At 39.2% G+C, this 26,425-nt stretch overlaps 1 protein-coding gene across 1 annotated transcript; it reads right to left on the reverse strand.

Moving 5' to 3' along the window:
- Window positions 1-2,870: 2,870 nt before the first annotated feature.
- CTNNBL1 (catenin beta like 1) lies at window positions 2,871-26,425 on the reverse strand. The gene is made up of 16 exons (XM_072403756.1): window positions 26,282-26,425; window positions 19,788-19,958; window positions 18,515-18,621; window positions 18,285-18,426; window positions 17,475-17,570; window positions 17,296-17,389; window positions 15,888-15,979; window positions 13,808-13,880; window positions 13,385-13,443; window positions 12,577-12,725; window positions 11,558-11,739; window positions 7,878-7,975; window positions 7,694-7,774; window positions 5,287-5,424; window positions 4,186-4,258; window positions 2,871-3,225 (listed from the first exon to the last, which is right to left on the reverse strand). The coding sequence occupies exons 1-16, from the start codon at window positions 26,309-26,311 to the stop codon at window positions 3,137-3,139; spliced, it is 1,674 nt and encodes a 557-aa protein (XP_072259857.1). The 5' UTR covers window positions 26,312-26,425; the 3' UTR covers window positions 2,871-3,136.

Here is a 26,425-nt window from a genome sequence, read left to right on the forward strand (position 1 = left end):
GCAGTGAATCTGTCAAAGCTACAAAGGAAAAGAGAGAGCCATGGAAGGAGGGGGTGCCATTAGCAACAGGATTTGTAACTTGAAGGGGGGGGGGAGTTATTAGGACAATAAATTAGAAACAGCATTGGGCTAAAGAACTGGGTGGCATTGTGCCAAGGGGACACAAAGCTGGCACTGCTTGTAACCCTGCATGAAAGAGATAAGACACCAAATGACACTTTTTTTAACTCTTCTGCTGACAAGACTACAAAAAATAAATTTGATAAGAGGTTAAAAATCTCATGTTACTGGTCTACTTCACCTTTACTCTCTTCTCAAAGCCACTTTTCCACTCCACTCATTAGGCCGCCAGCATGTCTTTTCAGCAATGGTAATAACATTTTAATGACCAAAACTGTCTCATGGTTGCTGCATGGCTATCAGTTATAGCTGTGCTGGCATCACAGACAATCTGCTCTATCCACTACGCTGTGGAGGTGGGGGAGCAAGGGCATTAATAAGACACAGAATCCAGCAAAGATATATGGAAATTGATTTTTTTCTTTGCTTGATGTATCAAATCAGGATTAATGCGCATAGACAATAAGCATATTATGCTGCACTTGACTTGGAGATAATGAATATGTCTTAACTCATGAATACCGGAAAGTCTTAGAACGCTTTCCATTAGTGCAAACTGTGCGACACAACCTTTCCAGGGGTCTAGTGTGACATAAATGGGAGATGGCAGCTTTAAAAAAAATATTAAGGAATCAGTCCTGTATTCCATCAGTAAACACATCCAAAATGATTATAAGATGATAATGTTCTCTAGACATACATATCTGCTGCAATACAGAAAGAAATGTTGGCTTTGTGTCACTGAGAAAAGCCAGGACACATTTTTTCACATTTAACAAAATTCTGAAAATAGCTACTGTACTGTCCATGACCTTAAGAACCCATATACCCCAAAGATGCAATACATTTCCTTTAGCATCATGTCAGTGTAATCTATATCAAACTTTTTTTAAGCTTTGGATAAGATGGCAGAAGGGGGCCAAACTTCTGTACAGTTTTATAGCTGACTGAGGCAAAAATATATTTTTTTTTTATAGCTGATTGGGAACTTTGGGTCAGAACCAGAAACCATCATTCATTATAGGCTGCTCACATGCAAAAAAAAATGTGATGGCTCAAAAAACATCCTTGCTATAATGAAACATCAATATAGAGTAAAAGATATTTACTCCAATACAGAGGGCACAGCCTTAGAAGGAAATTGTCCAAATTGATTCACAGACTCTGAACATTGTAATGTTGTAATGTCTTGCAGGGTTTTAGTAGCCTGTTTACCACAACTGTATAATGAGGAAAATCACTGGCGCAGTACAGGGTGCCATTGTTAGAGGTGTGCTGATGTTTTTAACCTTCTCTAAGGCAGACCTGACCATCTTGCCAATTTAGCTGTTTGGTTCTCAGTAGTAGCAGTATTGTCAGGAAGCTGCAAAATGAGGCATGAAAACAGACATGAATATTTTATGTAGAAATCATTTAGGTTTTTTTTTAGGGGTGCATATCAGATAAAAGCAATTTCAGCTGAAACAACTGTACAACCTGAGCAAGAAAATCTAAAAATTGGCAAACTAAAATTGGCAAGTGTGGTAATAGTATTGACATAACCTGTAGTGCAAGGCTTTCTTTTGGTACTCTTTCTGCTGCTACAGAAATACTGTTGGAAATACATTCTATTTACTGCTTTGTTTTTATTGCTTTCTTCTGCTTTCAAACCAGTAACCAGGTTATCCTGATCCCAGAATAAGCCTACATACACACATCAGATGATTCTCATCCAATAATCGCCTCAGGGTTGATATCGGACGAGAATCTAGCATGTTTACAGCCCACATCGTCAGTCATTCTGACGTCTGTCCTGGCAGATCTACAGAAGAGGAACAATCGTAATGAAAGGGAAGGGGAGAGAGTGCATCGTGTGACGCTCCGTTGTTTCCCCCACCCCTCACCTTCTCCCATAAAGCAGAGCAGTGCACATTCATGGATTGTGCAGTCTTTTGTCATTGGAAAGGATAGTGAAAGATCCTTTCAATTACAATTATTGCACGTGTATACCCAGCTTAAGTCTTGGGCACACATTTTCTACCCAACCTAGCTACTTTTTTAGAATATTTAAAGCTTTTGTTTTCTTCTGAAGAAACCTAATTTGTCAAAACATGTTAGGATTTGAGACATATTTGTTCTGCTTCCTTGATGGACAGTTACTATAGCTTTTCAGTATAATATTATGATTGTATAAAACCCTTTTGAATGTCTTGGTGGAATATTGTGTAGCACTTTATTAACATGGTTTTATTCAATTGATGCCATAAAAACTGTTCTGCATTGTATTTGTGACAGCAGTGGCAAGCCAAGACCTCACTGTGACCCTATTATGGAGAGGACTTGGGTAAAATGTGACACTCAAAATTCACTAAATTTATGCATTCAACTATACAAAAGGTAACCATAAATCTACATTAAGGACCTTGCAGAAGACCAGATGGTCCAAGCTGGATTTTGATAAGCCACTGGGTTTTTAGCTCTGAATAAGCCTGCTAATGTTACCTTCTCCTGCAGCAAACAAAACCCTGACTTTTGTCTTTAAAACTGTACAGACTGCAATAACTAAATAATGGAATTACTGCAAGCCCTGTACAGTGGCGAAGGGGGATGGGGAAATTTATATTCAGACAAATCATTTGGAGAATTAGCTCATGCATGAATGGATAGCACTTACCAGCAAACCAGTGTGCATTTTCAAATTAAAACGTGTAAAACAAACAAATTATCCAGAGAAGAAGTGACACCAATTTACCACTCATAAATATCAAGCAAACGTTTTAAAAAAAAAAAATCTTTTTTTGGTACATGGTTAGGAACAAACATGAGGCATCAGACTTTACATATCAGCCTTATAAAAAATACCACATTAAATTCTGGAGTAAGATAAAGTCAGTAAGAGTCCTGCTAGGTATGGAGTAGGAGGGAATGGTGACGGGTGATACATTAGGTGTCAAAATCCTATTTACAGACAGATTCCTGAAGTTGTGCAATGTTCTGTAGAATATTCACATTCTCGGAAAGCACAAGAGAATTACTTTTACAAGGTTTCCAACAGATCAAGAATTCTTTTTTGTTCGCTCTCCCGAAACTCAGCGCTCTTCCCGTCACCGATGCTCTCGGAGTATTCTGAAAGAGATTGGGGTGGATCGTGATGAAATACATTTGTTGATCAATTTAAATACTACACTGTCAATCATCCATTCCTTTTAGACCTGACTGCTGACACTACATAGGGTAGTCCTCTAACATAAGGCAGTCTTTGATTTTAAAAAAATGATCAACAAAATTTGGGTATCTCAAGCCCAACAGTTTGTTTAGTTATATAAAGAGAATTGTAGAATGCTTTGATTTGTTTCACAGATGTGAAATCAAAATCTGGATGAAAATGCTTGAATATTGCCTGTGTGTATCCGCTGTAATTCCTTGGCAGTGACAGGGCTACATCAGAAGTGAAGTAGACTCCGTTATGGTCCAGTAATACAGTTGTAACACATATGTAAGAGTTTTATAGAATGCCATCCGTGGTTCTTCTGATGTAAAAGTCTTACGGTTGTTTGAAAGTAGTGGTTGGCAGGCCACAACACTTGTTTGGTTATAGACAAACAGGCTTCTGTGTTCATGAACACAAAGAAAGTCTGTAATCAAAACGTCTCCATGAATAGATTGCCTGGCTCCTCTTGAAGGTAAGGCTGGGATTTAGCCTGTAGCACTATTAAAATTTTAATTAAAGCCTAATCAAACATAAAAGAATGATGTGACAGCCAGCACTCTTTATTTAGATCTGTGTTAACAGCCAGCAACTAAAATTAAAAGTTGCAAAATGTTGCTAAGAACATTTTGTAATAGCAAGAAAGGCCAGCCACATGACCGACACACATGGGCATGTGACTGGACTTTCTTTCATTTGCACCATTCTCTCCGTCCCCATGAAAATAATGGGGCTTTACTTTGGAGTATTGAAAGGACGGAAGTGCCAAGCACATCACCAAAGAGCAATGCCTTGTTTCTTCTTTTTTGTTTTTGGAGCATGCATGACCCCTCAGAGGAGAGGAAACAGACTACAGAAACCAACCCTGGTATACTCACCCTTCAGTATGTGTCTCATTATTTTGATAGAGCTTCCCCTCATGGTCAAGATTTGCATCACTCTCTGTCGAACCTAAAATAAAATGTAACAATGTAAATTTGCAGGTAGAGAAGGTACAGATAATGTTCTACACTACTGGATGCTGAAAACCTTTTACTTGTGAGAAACAAGCGGTAAAATCGGTATTTATTGTCTAGAGATATGAGGGGTGGTGACATGATGCTGATTAAAAAAAGAGGTGTAGTGGATAAATGGAGTCTTTGTGCCTGAAAGGGTTAAATATTGATCAATATTTGTTCATGTTATCAGGATAGAAGTTAATGTTTCGAGTTAGAAAGGGTTACTTTTTACTCTGGGAGTAACATGCAGGTATGCTTTTGTGATGTTGTTCTGGTGTATTGCAAGGGTGCACCCAATAGAGTCATCCTAATTGTTGCTGTTTGTACGGTTTTCCACAAGTAAAAGAAATTTTGCATATACCAGCGTGAAGTTCTGTTGAGATGTATATACATAATTTACTACATTATGCATGCAAAACCTTAATATACATAATAACTGCCTGCTTTCTTCCTATATAACACCTTTGCTGCCATCTCTTCCCAAAGTAAACAATGAACATGCACCTAGCCATCCACATGATTTTAAAATAAATGCGATTCATCAGACCAGGCCAAACTTGTCTGGTCTGCCAATATGCTTAAAGTTGCAATGCAAGGTTTTTTTCTGACACATTTGTCACATGGGGGAAATTAAGTTTTTCAGTGGTACAGTAGCTCTTCTGTGTGATAGAACCAGATTCGGGGTTAGCAATCTATAAGAACTGCCATTTTGGAAATGCTTCATTCCAGTTGTATAGCCATCGCAAAACATCACAACCTGCAAAATTGTTTAGATGTCCATTTTAAACAGTTAATGGAAGCCTAATATATCACAGGTGCCATTAAAGTGATTGGTATTACTGTTTTGGCTAACTGGTGTACATAAGCACGAATATATGCATGCAATTTTGAATTATGAGTGTTAGCAAGATTTATAAGTCCTGCATGATTTGTGCACAATGCCATTCCCAGTCCCTGATGTTCTCCTATTTGTGTGGTTACCTGTGGCAGGTTGCTGTTGCAGATTTCTGCAATTATGTAGCACAGCAGTTGAAGTAGAAACAGACCAGCATCAAGCCTGCGCAGGTAAAACTCATCCTCCATATCATCATCTAGAATTTCGCCACGACGAACCATGTCCTAGGAAAACACAAAAAAAAAAAAAGGAAAGGGTCAGGTATTTCATTCTACAAGAAAGGGTCAGGTATTTCATTCTACAAGAAAGAGGGTAAAAGATTGTGATGCCAGAAAAAAAACAAAATAGTTGGTGCGATTTCTAGTTCTACATAGTTACCATTTCTGTGGTCATTCCTTCCACTACAGTTGACCTTTGCCAATATATGGAACACAAGCTACATTATCTATAACCTACATAGTAAGCAGAATCAAACAAGGAAGGCAAATACAAAGGGAAGAAGCGTTGTCATTGTCATATCTTTAAGTAAATCTGCTATTCTCCTATATTTTATTCTTTCAAAAGTTATTTTACTTTATTAAAAAAAAAAGTTATGATATGCAGATTTCCAATGTTTTATTATCCTATCACAATGCCTCTAACAGTTAGCACCGACACATCTATTTATGGCATTATCCATGAATGTCTTGATGATGCAGGCTTGTTCCCTAAAGTGACTCTGTCGCTATTTTTAAAAAGTGGAACTAAAACATAAATTGCTAGAATGCAAAGAGTTTTTTGGCAGTAGAGACATGCAAAGTCTTTTCTGCCAAGAAACTTTCTTTTCTGTCTATACTTCCAGAATCTGTGAGATGCAGAGAATGGTGCCAAAAACAATGTTATTTCTGTGCGCATATGTAGAAATTGCAATGTCAGTAACCACCAAATAGACAACTGGGAGGAAAGAGTGAAACAGGACTTGGAAGAAGTGCTTGTGGATAGAGGAGCGTCTAGATTGGACAGCATTGCAGGGGAGCAATCCTAGAGGTATGTATACCATAACATAAATGTATTCATTATGGAAAGACGTCCCCACCCCAAGAAGACTTTGGGTCTTTCCTGCAGTCCTTCCTGGAAATAAAGGTTTAGTACTTACAAATTCTGCATCCATGTCTCTGGACATGGAGATCATTTTCCAGAAAAATCTGCACCTTTGTGAGCATTAGACACCTCATACCTTTCCACACAGAACAGACAGAATAGACAGGAACAAATCACAATGCCCAAACGAGGTAAGTGATCCAAGGTATTTCAACATAAGGTGGTAATTTTCAGCATTAAAGCCAATGGAAAAAGGTAAATACTAATGATTATTGTTTATTTGCAGGAAGGTCTTATTTTTACTTTAATAGCCACTTTAATATGGGCTCCTATACAGGACTATACCCATACACTGTGTTTAAGATTTAAATATAAAAAGTTACACAACACAATCATGTTATGCTTAACTGGCAAGAAAACATTCCTAGAGTGCTGGAAGATATAAACTGTTCCCCTTTTTATATGAAGATGTGCATTTCTTTGTCTGATGCAAGAATGAAAAAAAATGATCGTTTTGGTTTCCTGTGCACTGCTGCGGTGAATAAATCAATTTGCTGATTGAACTTAACACTCTGCTCCCAATGCCTCCTATTACAAGGAACATTTTTACACTTTCCTTCAGGGGATAAGGTAAAAGCTAGTGCCATAAGGAAAGCTTATAAAGAGTTCCTTCTTATCATCTTAAAGACAGGAAAATGGAGAATTGATATCAATTCATATCAGCAAAGTTGTGCAGCATCTTCCTTCTCCTAAAGATGCCTAACTGAAAATGAGCCCGGGTACATAAGACTGGTACAGGCCAAAATAAAGGAGTTGCCTCTCTCAATGGGCCTGATTTATTAAAGTTCTCCAAAACTGGAGAGGATACACTTTCATGGAGGAAGCTGGGTGATCCAGCAAACCTGGAATGGATTCCCTAAAAGTCATTTGCTATTTGTTAGCAAATGTTTACAATTCTGGAGCAGATTTGCTAACAAATAGCAAATCAAATACACAGTGGGCCAAAATTAAAAACTTAGACAAAGTCGTGGGCCAAACTTGAAACTGAAATAGCACTGCTACTACAATTCTCTGCGTCAAGGAAACAGTCCAATGCAGGGCTTAATGGTATCAGTGGCTGGAACTCCCTCTTCACTGAAATAGCACCGCTACTACAATTCCCTGGGTCTAATGCGGGGCCATGCATAGGGAGAGAGGCCACTGGTCTTTAGACGCGAATGATGCCAGGAATTGTAGTAGCAGTGCTATTTTAATGCAGTGGCGGGACAGCTGCAATTCATATTTCGGATTCCTTTGGGGGCAAAAAAAAAAAAAAAAAAGGATGTTGCGGGCCAGAGTTTGACAACCCTGCTCTAGCAGGTGGGGATTATGGTGTTTTGTCCAATAATAACAAAAACGTATAAAAATACAAACATGTTTTTCGCCTTCAATTTTCTTGTCTGCCATCCGCACAGCATCCAGATACTTGAAATATAGCTCCATCAGACGATCCACCTGTGGAGAGAAGAAACATCAAGGTTGCCATAGAATAGACAAGAAACAAAGACCAGCCTGAGACTGATCAAAAGGTACAAAAGGACATAACCCATACACTGACCTTTTCACAATCATTCTCTGTGAACTTGCTCAGAAGTCGCGTCCTCTGCTGTCCTCTAAGATTACGAAGCAGGGAGGCCAGGATGGAACAGACATGCTCTGTACAGATTTAAAAAAGGATGATTGGGTGGGATCAATTCCATGCTTTGCCAATGTAGGACAAAAACAACAAGAATGATTTATTCATCACTTCCAGCAGCACATATTCCTTCACATCTTCCATTTCAGCTCAGGATGTAAAGAATATACATAGTACCCTTAGAGGTATGATAAGGATTGACCAGCCTTAATGTAATGACAAAACTGGTAGTTGGCCATTGGTCCAACGTATTAAGTGAAAGGAGTGATAGTTCCCCTATTGTGACTGTTCGTAATGTCTCTGCCATTTGTCCAATTTGTCCTAACAAGGTGGTGTGAAGCGCTTAGACCTGTGTAAGCTCCAAGAGAAGCAATTTGCAAAGTACTCTAGTATACTTTCATTCCTGGTGGCTGAACAGGCTGCATAACAGTGTTCTCCGCAACCAATTTTAGCTGGGCGCACCACCCGGCACTTTTCAGTAACCAATGGGTCACAATACAGGAGCTGCTAGCTCCTTACAATTTCTTCCCATCTGGCTTAAAAAAAATTCTGGGTCCAACACTGCATAAGAATAATGGGAAGTCAAATATGTGTTGGTGGGGGTTTTGATTTACAAAGGACTCATAACTGCTTTTATGCAGAACACCATTAATTGACGATCCTTAAAGGATGTGTAAACTCAAGAACAAAAAATGTAATTTATTGCAGCTCACCAGTCCTTACAAATGTTGGATGAATTTTTAATTTTTGGGGAGATTTATTTCTTGAGGGTTTAGATAAAGTTTACTTGCTCTTCTCTGTGGAGAAATTGAAACTGGGTCTAGTACTGGTCTTGTCATGAGCCCCAGCAACCTTTCCCACATCTACCATTGGTTATATACAGGCTACAGGTACAACAGGAATATTTCACAATGAGTGCAAGTATGCTTTGAGTAATACCTTTTAATTGAAGCAATTTTTTATGGTTTGTCAGCCATGTGGCCACTCTTTTTTTCAGCTTCTATAGTGGAGCTCACCTAGGAACAGCTAAATATATGGCATAGGAAGCCACCAGTAAAACTAATTCAGCTGACCAGCATGAAACATTTTTTTACTAAAGAGAAATTGTTATCTCATAGCATATGTTATTTATCAGTGAGAAATGTGTCCAGCACAAAATAAAACAAAAAACAATGTTGTTCATGATGCAGATCCAAAACGACTGTACTTCACCATAAAGGTCAGAGTCTGGAATGACAGCAGCATTTTCTACAGGGAGAGGAATGAGTGCACCGAGGGCTTTAGCATCCTGTCATCACAAACTGACTAACAGTTTCACCTGGGACTGCTGTCTAAAAGCAACATGCGGCTGGTGCTCCTGGGTAATCAGATGGATTAGCCTGCTGTGGAAGCAGCTCCCATAAAAGCCCGCTAGGATTTTCTGGCAAAAGACAATAAACATCCTGCATGGCATTCATGATAAGCTGTTTGGTGCAGTTCAATGCAGGGCATGTCCTTCTTCAACGATATATACAATTCAGAGAAAGAAAAACATTGGCACTTATAGTACTGAATCTAAAATCCAGCTATCTACATGTCATATAATTTCATTAGATGTAATGACAAATTTTAAGGACCTTATAGCAAGCTCCGGTACAGTATATATTGTTACTCATTCTATTATTTCTAATAAGTATTTAAAGAAATAAAAAGGATCTTTGGACCATAAAGTAAATTGCAGTGTAATCTAAGTAAACCCTCAGAAACAAATATAATTATATATTTAGCATTGATACATAGGGGTTTATTTATAAAGATGTAGTGATCAGATATAGGCCATGTCTTTGATCACTACCTCTTAAAATATGATCACCCATTTTATATTGCCAGGTTTACAGAAGTGCATTCAAATTTTGTATAGTGGCAATTAGTACTATCGTGACGTATGATCACACTTTTATGAATTATATATATTTATATTTGCACATAGAGTCCCTGCTGCTACTAGGGAACACCACCAACTCAATGTTCAGCACAGCCAATGCCACCAGCTTCTCCAACCATTTTTAGTGTGAAATTTACTCACAAACAAGGAGTCATTAGTGGCATGCCATATTCAGTAAATGCTTTATATTCATCTCACAACAGGAGATTCAAGGGAACATGAGAATGCCTTGATGAGCTTCACACAGAGTACTTTGTCATAAGGTTTATAATAGCGCGGGTAGCACAAAACACATCAAATTGATGTCGTGCTCACCTGTATTGGGAAGAGAGTAAAGTACTTACTGAATATGGCATACTGCTGGCGACTCCTTGTTTGTATTTTACATTAGCAGAATAATTTTTTGGCATTCTCACGGATGCCACCCTTTAGAAACTGGCCTCACAATCTTTGTCATGACACATATACATTGTCAAGGTATATGCGTTTCTGAATGCCGATACAATTTCTGACAGGTTGGTATAGGTATGCAGCTATCCTCACTATCTTTGCTAGTAACAGAACAGGAGCTAAGAGGTTGTATCCCAACTTAACATCCATATTGATGACTGCTGTGAAATCCTCTGACCTCCCACACAGGAAACAAATGGAAATTCATCATCTACAGCAACACAAACAAAGGCTCTAATACAATTTTCACATCCAATTTCAAAAATCCCCCCAGCACTACTTATTAATATCATTAAACAGTATTTATATAGCACCAACATATTACACAGCGCTGTACATTAAATAGGAGTTGCAAATGACAAACAGACACAGGAGGAGGAGAGGACCCTGCCCTGAAGAGCTTGCTATCCAAGAGGTGGGGAAGCAGCATACAATAGGAGGAGGGATATGGAATGGTGGGAGTAGCGAGAGTTTAAACAACAGAAGAAGATGGGTAGCCAAGTTTGAATAAATGGGTTTTAGGGGCTCTTTTAAATGGCCAGAAAGTAGGAGAGCAAGCCGAGTGGGATGTGGAAGACCATTCCAGAGAGTCGGCACAGCTCTAGAAAAGTCTTGAGCCTTGCGTTTTCACGAGGGTATGAGTGAGGAAGTCATTAGTAGGTACACTAAAAGAAGGAAGGATATCTCTAGAAGTAAACCAGCAGAGATAAATAGAACTAATATAGTAAGGAACAAGCTGCCAAAACACAAAATGTAAAGGGGATAACTCCTTCACTGCCCCTAATGTTGTGGGTGGAGAGGCAGGGGTAGTGACCTTGTTGTTTACACGTACTAGATATACTTGCTTACATGTACTAGATATATGTTTTATCGCTAGCTGGGCTGTGCAGGTAAAAATGCCCCCAAATATATTTAAATTGTACAGTTGAAATACAGCTAAAATAGAGACTCTGACTTTAGTACAGCTGCAGCATTTCCTAGATTGGGCTTGCAGTTTGCTGATTGATTTTATTCATTGTTTCAAGCTGCTCTTCAGCTAAGAGAATATTAGGCACTTTCCTAGAACCCTGGCTTATTGTACTAATCTTGCTTTGTGCAGTAACTGTGCTGTTCAGTGGGCGGATGTGTAGGAGAGAGCATTGACGGTTCATTATTTTTGTTAGCATCTAACAGAATGCACAGCAGCCACTTGTCACACAGCAAACACTGCCAATATCAGTTTCCTTACCCTCATGTTCCTTTTCAGAGATTCCACTTTTCTTCATCTTTTTTGGTGATTTCATAAATAGTGGGAAGATGGTCCGCAGCCCCAGGATGTCCACAAATTTGTGACAGTTGTCACTGCCCTCCGGGCCAATCATGGCATGATCCAACACACGAAGTGCACTGCAGCGGGACATTTTCTTCTCTCTGTACAGTAAGAAAGAAAGATTGAGTTTCCCCCAGTGGTTTTAGCATCTCACAGCAATTCCATGCTGTGCACATTGCTAATGTAAAAACTGTTGTTTTAATGTTTGATGTTTTAAGGTTAACATAACTGTAAAGTGACAGCATAGTACAGCCACAATTGTATACCTTGCCAAGTATTCTAAACAATGCCTTGAATGTGAAATGAAAAAAAAAAAACACTACACCATGTGTTCAATTGCTTCAGGTCTTTTTTTTATAGCAGGGCATATCAGTTTATTAGTAGAAAATAACATCCCAACAAAAGTCTTAGATTGTAAGTTCTTACAGTTGTTTCAGGCTTGTTGGTTATAATCAGTGTAGTGTAAAGTAACAATGGATCTCATAAAGCGGGGCTTGGGTGCTAAAAGAAAGTAACCCAGGTGTATATGGTAAATGGGCTAAAGGAACAGAACATTTATTACAAAAAAGGGAATAAATGGAGGGAAGAGTCATGGATTTCACTTCTTTATGCCCTTATATAAACAGTTTATCGAGATACTAAGAGTAACATGCAGCCTTAAACAGCGTTTTATATTACTCAAAACAATTTCTCAACAAGAAGTAAAACAGCCCTAGCCGAGGAATTGCATTACCACCCCGTTTTTGACTCCACATCCAACCTTGATTTGGGGGAAAGCTGCATCAAGCTGGTGGCAAAAGGCAACTTTCAATGCCACAGAGTGTGACCCTTAATTGCTTTAGTAAATATCCAGCAAGTGTATTTTTGCCAATCTGTATGGGCAACATTTTTTTATTTTGCTTTTTTTTATGCAACGCAACCTTTAGAATATCATCTACCTTAGCATGAGATTCATAAGCTGTAGTCCTTCTCCTTTCAGGAACCTCTCCCTGTTACTGCTGAGCATCAGACATGAGCAAAGACTATCAAACAGATTCTCCATCATCTCCTGCTCCTCTGCTGTGCTGGGATCATGTCGCTTAAACACCTGAAAATAAACAAAAAACATTTAAAGAAGTATGTATCAGAATATATGCACCTACCTTTTGAACAGTTAAACCCTGCCAAATCATTCACAGACATTGGAGATAGTGGGTATTGATATGGGGTAACAAGACTTGGGGTACCCTAAAGGTGTGTTGTTCTGAACTGGTCTGTCATCAGAGTCTTTAAAGTAAAGTTTATGCTTACGCAGGCAGACCAGCTATTGGTAGATTTAGATTAGGTGAGTCTAAATTCAAGCAACATGCCAGCTCCCGTTAAGAGCTTATTTTGTTACTTCCCACTGTAATTGAAGTGTACCTAAGCTTATAGTTTAGATAATTTTACACAGCTATTGAACAGAACTGATATTGTTTTAACTATGAAAAATACTGGAGTCTGTTTTTCATTAAAGGTATGCAGGCTATAGAAAGAGTACAAAAGAATATAAAACTTTTTATATGGGGAAACTGGTATTATGGACAAATATTTAGGCAGAAAGGTGCTTGGTACTGAAGCAAAGTGGGTGGCAAAGGTTTGGCTCCTGAAGACAATGACATGGACAGGAGTGCATTGACATTCTCTTGAAAGATGAGGCAGCAGTCTACCACTGTACATTCGGAGAGATGCCAAGGTGTAAATGGGCAGGGAGTAGGAGGCCCTTACCGACAACTGCTGAAGCAGCACGTCTATTCCATCCAGCTCCCCCAGGAGTTCCCGAGTGTCTGTGAGAGGAGAAGATAATGTCAGCACAGAAGAATAAATCCATCAGCAGAGAGGATCAATACACTGTGACAGGGGGCAAGACGGTACAGGATGCTGAGCAGGGAGGAGAGAGACGAGAGGAGTGAATGCAAGAATGAAGAGCAGGCAATAGTATAGAGAACAAGATGTATACACACTGAAAGATGAAAATTACAGTTAGTGTCTGAATTCAGAGGCAAGAGTTACAGAAAACCGAAGTGACACAAGAAGGGATAAAAAAAAAAAGCTAAATGGGAGGAGGCAATTAAGCTGAAGAAAAGGAAAAATTCTAAACTCGGCACAGAAAATAAGCAGCAAATGACAGTGAAATCATAATCCTCTTACCATCATTGTTCTGTAGAAGAATAGCCAGGATTTCACTGCAGTAGAGTTTGTTGGCATCGAATGGCATCTTGGCCTGAGCAGCAGAGAAAATAAGGGCAATCAAGCAGCGAGAAACATTAAGAACAATATGGGAAGCAGAGTGAGTGGGAAGTAGTTTCAAAGTCAGAAAAATGTTTAGAAATCTGACATTTTGGGAAAAAAGAAATAAGCATAATTGCAAAAAACAGCCGCCTACAAAGTGCAAACTACAGACTTCAATATCTCAAATACAACATTTTTTGTATGAGCGCTGAAAAGTCTAAAGTCTTATGTAGGCTTTCCACAAACATCTAAACTAATAACCTCCATTGGCAAGATTAGAAACGGAGTTATGCACACTCAACCTTGAAAGGTAATAAAGATAGCAGTATCTGTACACTGTACTGAGAATAGGATTTGCATTAAACTTAGTTCACACTGAACAGTATACAAAACAGTCGGTACAAAAAGAAGGTAGGTGTTTTTTTTTTTATTTATTATTTAAGGACAGGAGTTGTGCTTTCTGCAATAAAACACCTGCCTGTTAGCAATCTTTTTTGCGAAGTACACAAAGTTGTGCGCCCCCCTTGCTGCCATGAATAAACAAACTACTGTGCATGCACCAGAATTACATTAATCTGATCAGGCCAAATAGGATGGCCAAAGATTGGGAACCAAGACCTGCAACCAGGTGACCCTTTTTTTGCAGAAGAGATAGGTAATAATAATAATAATAATAGGTAATATTAATTAAAACGATAATATTCCTTTCTGCAATAAAGTACCTACCTGGTTGCATTATTTTACTCCCATTATGTCAACTTCAGTGCTGCTCCCCGCAGGTCCTGGGGACACATCTGCCTCCTCCGATGTCCAGCGGCGAAGTGCAGACACCTCTTACGGTGACATCGCTACATGCATTGGTGCGGCCGGGACTTAGCGGCGGGAAATTCTAATAGTTTTGTATTGGATTCAATAGAAAATAGCTGTATTGAGTCCAATATAAATAAATATTCATAAAAAATATTTATAATTACATTAAATATATATTATATATGCTGCTGTACAGTTTTATAATAATTTTTTTGTGGGTTTTTTTGTAAAGTTTATTATTAAATGTATTAACTATTAGACATGTGTCAGTGAGTTATATCTAAGAATTATAGGTCTACAATGTAAAATAAATTTCCATGCAAAAAATTGTACAGCTTTTTGCATGGAAATACGGCCAGAATCAGACCGCTAGAGGGGGTAATACAATGTGTGATGGAACATGGCACGGGACTGCAAAAGTGTCAATAGGCCCCCAAAAAAGTATTTTATGTAATGATCCCTGGACAGCAAGATAGTGAAAGAAATTACAAAAAAAACTCTCCCTAGTTTTTTGGCTATCATGCTGACTATACTCTGATTGAAAGCAATCCTTTGTTAGAAAAAAAAAAACAAACAAACAGAAGCAGCCTATTAAAAAATTTATACTATTAGCAGTCTGGGGGCTGACAACTTTAAGCCTTTCTCTTGTCGAGTGTTACACTTTTGGGTGTGTAATTGCTAAGTGTCCTACCTGCTACATCACTGCTGTTGTGATTCCAATGCAAGACAGGGAAGAAAGGAACTGCAGCTTACCAGAATGGCAAATGTTAGCAAGTGTATTACAGGATGCTATATCAGTAGCCTCCCTATGACAGGGTTACGTTAACTTGCTGCTTCAGTTCTCCTGTATTTTAAAAAGTAGGTCAACAATGGCAGCCCCATATATAGCTCAAAACAGGTTTTCTTTTCTCACAAAGGATCTAGCACAGGAGTACTGCATTTCAATGGTGGCCCAGACCAGACATCTGTTGTTGCCTACTATGGCTATGTTAACAATTATTCTTTCCAAAAATCAGCCAGAGCAGAGGGATGAAAGCAAAATAGTTATAAACTCTCTGCAGGATTGAAGGCCAGTGTTCTATTTGTTAGATTGTAAGAAAAGGAATGAAAACACTAAGTTGAATGGAAAAGCCACCTTGCTAGAAATGTCAAGAACGAAGGTTGGGAAAGGAATAATCAATTTACTCACCTTTAGGCGTTTTAGAAGCCATTGTAGCAGGCCTTGCTGTGCTGCTTCGGTGCAGATCTCAGGGCGGAATTCAGTCATGTTCTCAATGATTGCTGAAGGAAGAAAAAGGTTATCACTGTACACGTGCAGCTAAAAATCAATAGTGTAGCCAATGTCCTGCATATTCTATAAAATGGCAATAGGATCGGCATGAAACATCTCACATGATGATGACTCATAAGGCACTGTGGACATATTGCACTTTAACTGCTATTAATTGCATTTCTAAATGGTATTTTCACAAACGAGGCTTGCTTTACCAAACGAAATAATACTTACCCTAAGCACCCAATGCTCTGCCAAGCCACAAGGCTAAGGTGCATAACACAACTCATATGCTGCAGGGGCTTTACCACTGCCCATTTACTCCATCTACTGCAAGTAATGGAGTCTGTTGATCTTCAAAGTTCAGCTTTAAAGAACAAATGAGTTTGGTAGGGAACTAGACAATGAGCTCTTTTGACATAAAAACATATTATGAGAATAGGGTTTTCCAACATGTTGGTTCTATATATACTACTGTAATAATCTGTAGGTTGCTACTTTAGAGGTTGTATGTCAGATAATGCATCTACATGTCCATGTAAATAGAATAAGATAACAAGCCAAAAAAAATGTATTTTCTTTCCACAAACCACAATTCATCTGAGGTATATCAGGATTTTTTAGGTTCCTGTTACAAAGAATCAAAAAATAATTCAAGTTAAAAAGATTTTTAATTTATTGTCTATTGCTTTTAAAACCATATCACAAAAATTGCATTGATACACTCATCATATTTCCAGCATATATGCATATCTAATTAACAATTTGTACTGTTGAGTGCTTGATGTGTTTCACCAGCAGGCTTCCACAGAACACAGTATTCTAAATCTATCAAGTCATATACATATATGCTTTGTTTATGTAGTTCTAATTACTCAACTTCATACGTTCACCAAGAGGAATTACTCATAAATCTTCCATTTAAAAAACCTTTATTTCAACATGTATCCACTGGTAGCTCAATTGCTGTAACTGTTAATGCTGTGACCCCCTAGTGTTAAATCATAACACCTTTTACTCTAACCAAAGTGCAGAGATAATAAAACACACAATTCCACCTGTAGCTTTTTCATCCAGGTATAAAGAACCAATAGGTAACAGCAATAGCCACCTTAGTGGTGTCTGAGTGTAATTCTTTCTGGGCGATAGCTTTCCTACACAAAAAAATGTGATCAGGAAGGTTTTATTGCAGAAAGGGACAGGTGATGTCCCTTCTGCAACAAAAAAAAAAAATACTCACCTTCCTGATCATTCAGCTATATATAAAATGACCCAATATCTAATTGGTTGCACATTGCTATTCGAGACCCAAGAATGGTCATACCTAAAGTGTTGTGTACACCATCTGCTTCTTCCTTTACAGACTCATCCAGTCGCTCCAGATTCTGTACTAAGAGGGCAATCACCTGCCCCTCCACCTAAAACAAGGCCAGAATGTACAGTTAGGATATAAAAGAGATAGAGTAGAATAATGAGTTTACAATTTAGCCATGAATTACTCACCAATGCATCTATAAGGACCTGGGCTCCTTCCTCGCTCTCGTGCAAAGTATCTATGTCGGTCAGCTCTTGCAGAAGGTCAACCACGGCAATACATACATGTGACATGCTAAGGACAACAACTTGTAGAGGCTTCACAGTAAATAATAGAAACAAAAAAAACACACATTTCTGCACCCTGTCGTGGACTACCATTGTGTCAAACTAACCCTCCATGTTTCTACTAAACCAAGTATTTTGTTTTGTTACCTTTAGGATTACATAAAGTTACCTAAAGTATATCCAACCCCAAAACCAAAAACATAATATATTATAATTTACCAGTCCTTAGAGTTGGCTGCAATAGTTTTAATATAATAATGTATTTAATTTAGGACTTTTGATCATAGATATGTTTTAAAGCAAACTACATACTAGTTAATCTGTACAAAAAACAGGCACAAACAATTCAAAAAAGTTTCTAGCAGTTTATTTTTTTAAAGCCCCTATAAGGCTTCGCACTCAAAAGAAAGGTCCATATATCCAGTGATGGCCCCCCCTTTCCTATTTTAATTTGCTGAAAATGTATAGAACCCCAGATCTCACAAGAAGACTCTACAGCATAATGCAACAGTGTCTTCTATCAAGATCAAGGCTACACAAAAAGAGAAAAAAAGCTCAGCCAACAACAACTCCAACAAGAGCTTGCATGACAGGCCAATTATACTGATCTATGCAAGAACCATTCCCAGCAATCTGGATGTTTATAAAACATATTTTCTACATTCTCCCGTCATGCAGCTTTCACAGTAAAGTCTCACTAACTGATAGGATATCAGAGTTTTCATGTCCCAGGAGGCCGAGCAAAGACTGCACTGCATTGAGTTCCACAAGAAGATGATACTGGTCTGGTATAGTGGCCATGACATGCATTTCTTGGATTATGTCGTTCAGGTCCAGCTCTGACTCCATGAATCTAAAATTAAAAAGGCAAAGGTAATATTTTGCACATATGTACCGAAAATTAGGATGAGCTTTACCCAGCAAAAAGGACACATTCTTACTTCTCGGGATTATCAGGGAATTTAATGCGCAGTTCCTGGTTCTTGTAGGATCGCTTCTCAAAAGCCAAGATCATCTTTTTTACCGCACTTTCATCCAATGGCTCTGCCTTAGATAAAAAGAGAACATATAGCTGTGTTATTACAAGATTGTCTAAGGCAAGGTAAAAAAAAAATCAGGTTAATATGAGAGAATGAATATGCCTAATTCAGATTTTTTATTTGCAGCCAACAGGTAATTGATTTTTGCAAGAATACATCTTCAGCTCCTCAACTTTGCTGCAGTGATTACCCTGAATAACTATGTAATGTGATTTCCTGATATCAAACCTATACATAGCAGACATGCAATATGAATGACTTAAAGAAGAATGACCCTTTCCGCTATCATAAGTATGGGTATTCAGGTAGCTATAAACCGTAAGTGAGCAGATAGTGCTGGGCTCTCTCATCGAAAAGCCAAGCACACTAATACAGTCTGCCTTTAAAGCTAAATTTGGGGCAAATAAAATATGTAGGCATCCCTGTAATCATTATTATAACAATAACTGTATTTTTAATTTTAAATCAAGCAACTTAGGCACCTAAAAATGGGATAGAACTTTTGTCAGATTCCAATACCACCTGTGTTCTCAAATTACATCCAGTGGAACCTGAGCAGTAAACCCCAACGACTTCTATGAACAGATCCTTCAACTCACACCATATTGGTCAGGAAGGCTTTACTGTGCAGGCAGTTAAAACACTTTTGTAAAAACAAACGACAAATACAAGCTACATATATGAAATGGGTTCTTTTACTGGCTAGAGGTTAAAGTACAACTCAGGAGCTAGCAAGTACAATCTTGTATTCAGTCTTCATAAACTAGAAGGTATAAGTCACACAGCACTACAAGTTGCCTTCAAAAGGTGCTGTAAAGACATTCCCACTTCGTGTAAAATTCTTTCAGGAAAAAAACATTTTGCAGAGATTTGATGCTAATATTTCACTAGTAAGCCTACCCTATTTTCCTTTGTAAGCTTGTACTGGGACTACACTGCAAAACTTTTTGAGTGCACTTTTAATTGGTCCACATATAGGTGAGTGGTGCAGGTTTATTTCCCCTTTAAACATCCAGTGGTTCCCTTTAAACTAAGAAGCAACCAGCAGGTTGAAGAATGCAGGAAACATGGAGTTTGACAAATGTTTTTTTTTTATTTATTTTAAAGCTCAACACTAGCTCTAAATATTTTCTAATTGGGATTCTGGTATTTTTCCAGCTCTGGTAACACATACCTCATCATCATCAACAGGAGTTCCTCCATCAGCTATATCAAGTGCTAGTTTTTCAGCATCCTGTGTGTCTCTATCTTCATCACGATGCCGGCTCCGACCTCCTCTTTCTTTCTTCTGAGCTTTCCCCTCATCAGGGTCATCATCCCTCAATCGTTTTGTACCTCTGTCTGGCTGTAATGAGTAGAGAATAAGTACAAAGGTCAGATAACTGAAATAAATTTGCTGTATAGGTCAGATCTCTGACTTCACTGGCTGTGTGCTTGTTCCAGGCATTCCTTAACAGTAAAGTAAGAATGACAACCACTTACAGCTCAGAGATGACAGCTACCATATTTACATTCTAACTGGTTGTCTTTCCAGTGTTTATATGAAAACATGCATGAACTCATCTTAGAATGTGCTATATTTTAACATATTAAAACTGCCCAAACTGGGGGATAGTCCTATATACCACATTCCAGCTTAGGCAATCAAGAATTAAGGGGGCAGTGCTGCACGCTTTTTTTTTTTTTTTTTTTAATACCCTTTTGTGTAAAGTAAAAGGTAAAACAGTTCATAGTCATATGGCTAACCGTCCCTCCAAGAGACTCACAATCCAATGTCCCTGTCATTTGTCACTAACACAGTGTAAGGCCAATTTTGCAGGGAAGCTAATTAGGCTACATGCATGTTGTTTTGAGATGAGGGAGGAAGGCAGAACCCCTGTAAGAAACCCAGACAAACATGGACAGAACATACAAACTGCAGAATGTGCCTGGGACCCTGGTGCAGCAAAGACGAGAGTGCTAACCACTAAAGCTGCTATTCTGACAAAGTATGAGCTTTATATTCTCTAGTTAGATGTTTGGAATACATTTTGGAATGTTAGAATATGGGGAACCACAGATTGCCCCATGCCAGGCAGCTAAAAGAGTGTTTACTCTGCATCTTCAGTCTGTAATTTAAATTTCCAATTCTTCATCCAGAGTGTGAGTGGGGATTTTACAAATAATTTAATTTGCCCTATAAGAAGAGAGTATACAAATCACATGAGCTTTGGATAAATACATTAAATGATTGTACAGCTGAATACTTCTCCAGAATCCACTGTGAGGAAAATAAAATCAACACAAGTATCTATTCTTAAAACAAGACAAATAGGAGACATCTACTTGGAGGAGACGGGAAGGAGGACAATTTTATTGTTTTCTGCCCAATATTACCTTGCTGAATAAAAAGGTGCGGTAAAGGCGAGCAATCAATGTGCAGCTTGGGGGTTACAGAGCAAGGCCAAGCGTTGTTCTGGATGCAAGTGGTAATTTGCCAATTAATAATTCATGCCCCTCGTTAGACATTCACTAATCTTGCCCTGCCAGTTTACACCGATGCTCAGATGAAGTGCTTGGGATTTGGTGCTGTAAGTGGATCCCTTCTGTCCGCTCATCTCCCTGCGCTGAGGCCAATTTGTGGGCTTTAATTAAAATTATTAATTACCAAGCACGAAAAGACCAATTTTATCTTCCAAAGACAGCGGGGAAGACAGATTTTTTTTGAGACCATGCAAAACAGATGATATTCCAATGCCCGCGCTTCCGGGTCCATATGCCCTCCTTATGTGTCTCTCAGATGCCTCCAACCCATGCAGACTTGATGAAGTGTCTGCAATAAGCTCAGAAAGGTTAATGTCTCAGCCTGTAATTTCTGTAATCAGCCTTCAACTCTTCTGTGCCCCCGGTGAAATCATTAGGTATTAAACAGTTATGAAGCAGGAGAAGGTACAAGGTACAAGACATGATTTGAAAACCAATTTAGAAGCAGTTTGCATACTGATGCGTCCACTACGTGCACCAGGAAAAAAAATGTATGCATTAAAAAAGCTGTTTAATTGCCCTTTTCACACTCACTTTGTTAATGTAAATTATTCAATTTTCTACCATCAGTTTCTCTGGCAGCTTGCTAAAGTTGCAAATGCACTACACAAAAAAAAACCTGACTCCTCAGAATGAACGTTTCACAAGTACTATGAGAAAATAGGGAACTGAAAGCATTTTAGAAAAAGCTGTCACAAGCTGAGACAATTTAGCATAAGTATATAATAAAAATAAAAGGTTCCCAAAACATTATTTAGTTGCTTTATTAAATTATTATTAAATTTATGCTGTGCACATAGCAAAGTGAATGATACCCTTCGCTTAGTAAATAAGAAGCAGCTCTGCAGACTTCTATCAAATCAAGGAAAGGTTACCATCCATGGAGTTGGGTGCTCTTGGCAAAGTGAATTATTATTTTTAAAAAGGATTTATATAGCGCCAACATATTATGCAGCGCTGTACATTAAATATGGGTTGCAAATGACAGACAGATACAGACTGTTACACAGGAGGAGGAGAGGAGCCTGCCCCGAAGAGCTTACAATCTAGGACATCACTAAGATAGGTGAACAATCCCTTTTAGGGTGAAGAACCTAAATTTCTTTAGTAAATCACCCCCTATAATGGCTTTTATTTTTCTGCATGGTATGTATCTGTAAAAACCTCCTTTGTGCAGAAGCTTTGAAAGTAGTTCAGGGTGCAGCTATCTTGGAGATGTCAGCAGGCTCAAATGTATCACCCAAGTGGTATTCTATAGTATTCACCTTGCTACACAAAGGCTCATGTAGGGTGGTGAAGGGAGAAGCAGAGCAGCTGGGGAAGCACAGAAAACAATGAAACAACCCAACAAGAATGGTGGTTTTTGATATTAATGAAGGAGAGAACTGTGCTAGGTAATCGAGTTAACATTGATAGGAAGTACAAAAGCACACATGCCTTTACCTACAATTATTTATCTTGGTAACAGGGCCTCTTTGTAGAGAACCAATCATCAGAATAATTGGGCCTGATTTAATAAAGCTCCCTAAGACTGGAGAGGATACACTTTCATCAGTGAAGCTGAATGTCTCAAAGTCATTTGAATCCTGGACCTGATCCATTTCAGGTTTGCTGGATCACCCAGCTTCAATTAAGAAAGTGTATTCTCTCTAAATCAGGCCCAATGAATCTGATGATTGGTTCTCTTAAAGGTGTTACCAATGTGTCATGCTTAGTGATGTGGTCATTTAATTTTTATTTGCATATATTGGCTGTTATTGAGATGATAGCACTACTTCTGATATACCGTCATCTTGTTTTTGCTCCAAAAGCACAGAGCCATTGTTTTTTTAAGGGCACTATGGGTTATAGCAATGAGATACTGGCCGTGGAATGAAACACATGTTTATTACTCTATATTGCGACATCAGGAACATTTACTGAGAGGTGTACTTTAAGAAAAGTTTACCTTCAGGAAAAACGAGTCAAAATGATCATTAGATTGGAGATGCTGGCTGCTGAACATAGCCCAGGGTGATTAATAGCGGCTCGATTGCACTACTAAAAATCTCAAAAAACAAAGATTGATCTCTTTGCTTGGATCGCATTACTTTCAAAGTGAGCTGCTACATTTTTAGCAGCGCGACTGAGATTTAACTTCCACCAACGCACAATGCCGCAATTTAATTACAAAGCAGAAACCATTTGTGATTTATCTTCTCTTTTCCTCCTCCATACACTAGCCAGAGATAGAGATTAATTTCTAATTTAGGAGATTCCTGGGTGATTGTTCCCAATCAAATATACTCTGTGACATTATTCTCCTGAGCTTTCTATTCAATCAAATAGTAGAAAAGAGCTAGTTTTTTCACAACATTTTCCAAGCCTTAGAGCTGACCCCCAAGGGTATTTTTAGAGCTGCCTTAGCTCTGATAACTTGAACTTTGCCAGTCCGCCTTCCCTTCTTCTGGTAGCGGCACTGCTTGGTTCAAAAAAAATGCAGAGAATGGCAATCATCTATTGCAGTGTTCTCCTCAGCCCCTTTTAGCTGGGCGCACCACCAGGCACTTTTCAGTAGCTACCGGCAGTTTTTAGTGGTTACTGAACAGTTGGGTCACAATACAGGGGTGACACCCGCCTACATTTTCATCCTAACCAGCTTAAAATAATTTCTAGGTTGAACACTTTGATGCTAAGAACACTGAAAGGTTGAGGTTGCTTCCCCAGGTGGGGTGCTTAGTTGCTTTTGGCCAACAAAAACTCTGCTCTTAATGCAAGCTCTAACATGGGCAGTGGCCAAGATCAAAGGACAATAAGCAGTATTATCCCCAGTACTTTCCAGTAACCTCCTGGCTGTTTTTGAGTGGTTACTGAAAAGTTGGGTCAAAATACAGGGGTCACCTACAGGTTCTTCCCACCCAGATTAAAAAAATTTCTGGGGAGAATACTGAATAAAGAATGTAAAATTGGAGCATGGGAAAGGGAATGCTCTGCTTTTGGTTTTTATGGGGAAATTGGGCATTCAGTCTCAGACCTAGGCTTATGTTCTTCAAGTCAAAGTTGAGTTTTGTACTTCCTCATTCACCTTCTAGACCAATGATGCCTGATGAGATTAGTTTGATTTCAGGTTGGAACAAAAATAGGAGTTTTCTGCAACAACAGAAAAATACATATAACACAGACCCTTCATTTGTAAAACTTGGTGTTATAATTCACCAATGTATCTAAGGACCCTGTGTCAGTAGGCAAATGGGGTGTGTGATCCAAACAAAGGTGAAAACGTATATTACTTTATTATACAATTTAAAAAATTAAATATTCCCTCCAAAAATGAATCTCCACGTCAAAACCATGACATGGGTTGAAAATTTTTACTGTAAAAGTGCTCCCTCAAAGGGGTACACAATCTAATGTCCCTACTACAGTCATATATCACCAACTAAGGTCAATTTGTGGTGGAGACCAATTAACCTAACTGCATGTTTTTGGAATGTGGGAGGAAACCCATGCAAACACAGGGAGAACCTGCAAACTCCATGCAGATAGTGTCCTGGCCGAGTTTCGAACCTGAGACCCAGCGCTGCAAAGGCCAGAGAGCTAAACACTCATGTATGCAAGCCCAATGTCTTTAATTAATAGCTGTTGGGCCAAACTGGTTTGTGATAAACAAGTGTATTGCCTTCCCATGGATTATAAAAAGAAAAAAAAAGAAAAGAAAAAGGATCATCAGATTTCTATATATATGTACACACACTATTTTCTGTATCAGTTGACCTCAATTAAGTTTTTCTGGATCTGTCTTTGTAACAAAACCTACCAATAGGATCCCATGGTAATAAATCAATGTTACAGGAAGGATACAGCGAAATGAAAACTGCTGCATTGTGCATGTTATCAAAGTATTGGGTATGATATCAGTGCTTTCCCCGGTCCCTTTTAACTAGGCGCACCACTTGGAACTTTTTAGTAACCACCCGGCTGTTTTTGGGCGATTACTGAAAAGTTAGGTTACAATACAGGGGCTGCCACCCTCCTACAGCTTCTTCCCACCCAGTTTAAAATAATTTCTGGGTTGAACATTGTAATGCTAAGGGAGCTTAAAGGTTGAGGTCACTTGGGGTGTTCTTGGTGCTTTTGGCCTACAAAAACTCTCCTCTTAATTCAAGCTCTAAAGCTACGTACACACGTCCAATGTTTCTCCCCCGATAATGGGCTCAGGGCCGATATTGGACGAGAATCTGGTGTGTGTACAGCGTCCGACGTCCATCGCCTGAACAACCGTCCTGGCGGATCCACGGACGATGGGCGAAGAATGATCCTAATGGAAGTGAAGGGGAAGAGAACGCAGCTGGGTGCCGCTCTGTGGTTCTCCCCCTCCCCTCTCCATTGAGCAGAACGGTGCTGTACGTACAGCACTCGTTCATGCATCGTGCAGTGCTTAGTCGTCGGAAAGGATTGTGAAAGATATAATTGCATGTAGCTTAACATGAGCAGTGGTGAAGATCAATTTTTGGGTTGAACACTGATACATGGTGTGTGTGAGTGTGATCTTACAGTTGAGAAGACAGAAATCAATATCCTGACCCTGAGCCTGAGGGTCGGTCTGATTTTGCTCAGCAGATACACACATGTGCAAATCTGATTGCATGGGCAGCCTGGGGATGAAAATACTGGGTAGGAAGACCAGGACCCCTCTAGGACCCAGCCAGACCCTTTGTGCCAGGAAAGTGGGGGTGGGGGGTGTTGAAAAGGATGGGGCAGAAAGATTTGGACCCCATTAGTACCCATAAACCCCTTGCACCCCCTCCCCCCAGACACTGAGGATGCCCCATTACCTAAGGAGCTCCCTGCACCAGAACCCCCCAATTCCAGGTAAGGGGGGAGGGTCTGATGGGTAGGAAGATTTGGACCCTTTAGTCCCCTTGGTCCCCTTGCACCAGCAGACCCCAGCCAGCCCCTTGAGCCAGGACCCCATTACATCAGAAGCCCCAATCTCTGGTGATCCCCCTGCACCTGGACACCTCTATAGCCCCAACCTTCTCCCCATGGACCCCATAACCCTGTACATTGATACCATGCAGCCCAAATGTAAACATGACAGCACGGACGGACCCCAGGTCAGCTCCACAACCCATATTCCTGCTCAGAAACCCCGCTCAACCTCACCTGATATTGCAGCAATTCCCCCACATCCATTTCTGCCGGTGCAGCACAGCGCTGGAAAGTGATTTAGCCGTAAAGCGCGTCGTCCTCGCTCACACTTGCCACACAACTGTAAAGCGCGGTGCGTTAGGAATCACGTAAAAAGGA

Source organism: Pyxicephalus adspersus, chromosome 3, assembly GCF_032062135.1.
Source record: "Pyxicephalus adspersus chromosome 3, UCB_Pads_2.0, whole genome shotgun sequence".
Taxonomy (NCBI): Eukaryota; Metazoa; Chordata; class Amphibia; order Anura; family Pyxicephalidae; genus Pyxicephalus; species Pyxicephalus adspersus.

Excerpts from the sequence above, each read along its gene's own strand:
- CTNNBL1 (XM_072403756.1), bottom strand. The coding sequence starts at position 26,311 with ATGGATGTGGGGGAATTGCTGCAATATCAG. Across the intron at positions 11,740-12,576 it reads CTTATGAATCTCATGCTAAG|AGAGAAGAAAATGTCCCGCT; the intron begins GTAGATGATATT and ends CTTACTGTACAG. Across the intron at positions 7,775-7,877 it reads CAGAGAATGATTGTGAAAAG|GTGGATCGTCTGATGGAGCT; the intron begins GTCAGTGTATGG and ends TTCTCTCCACAG.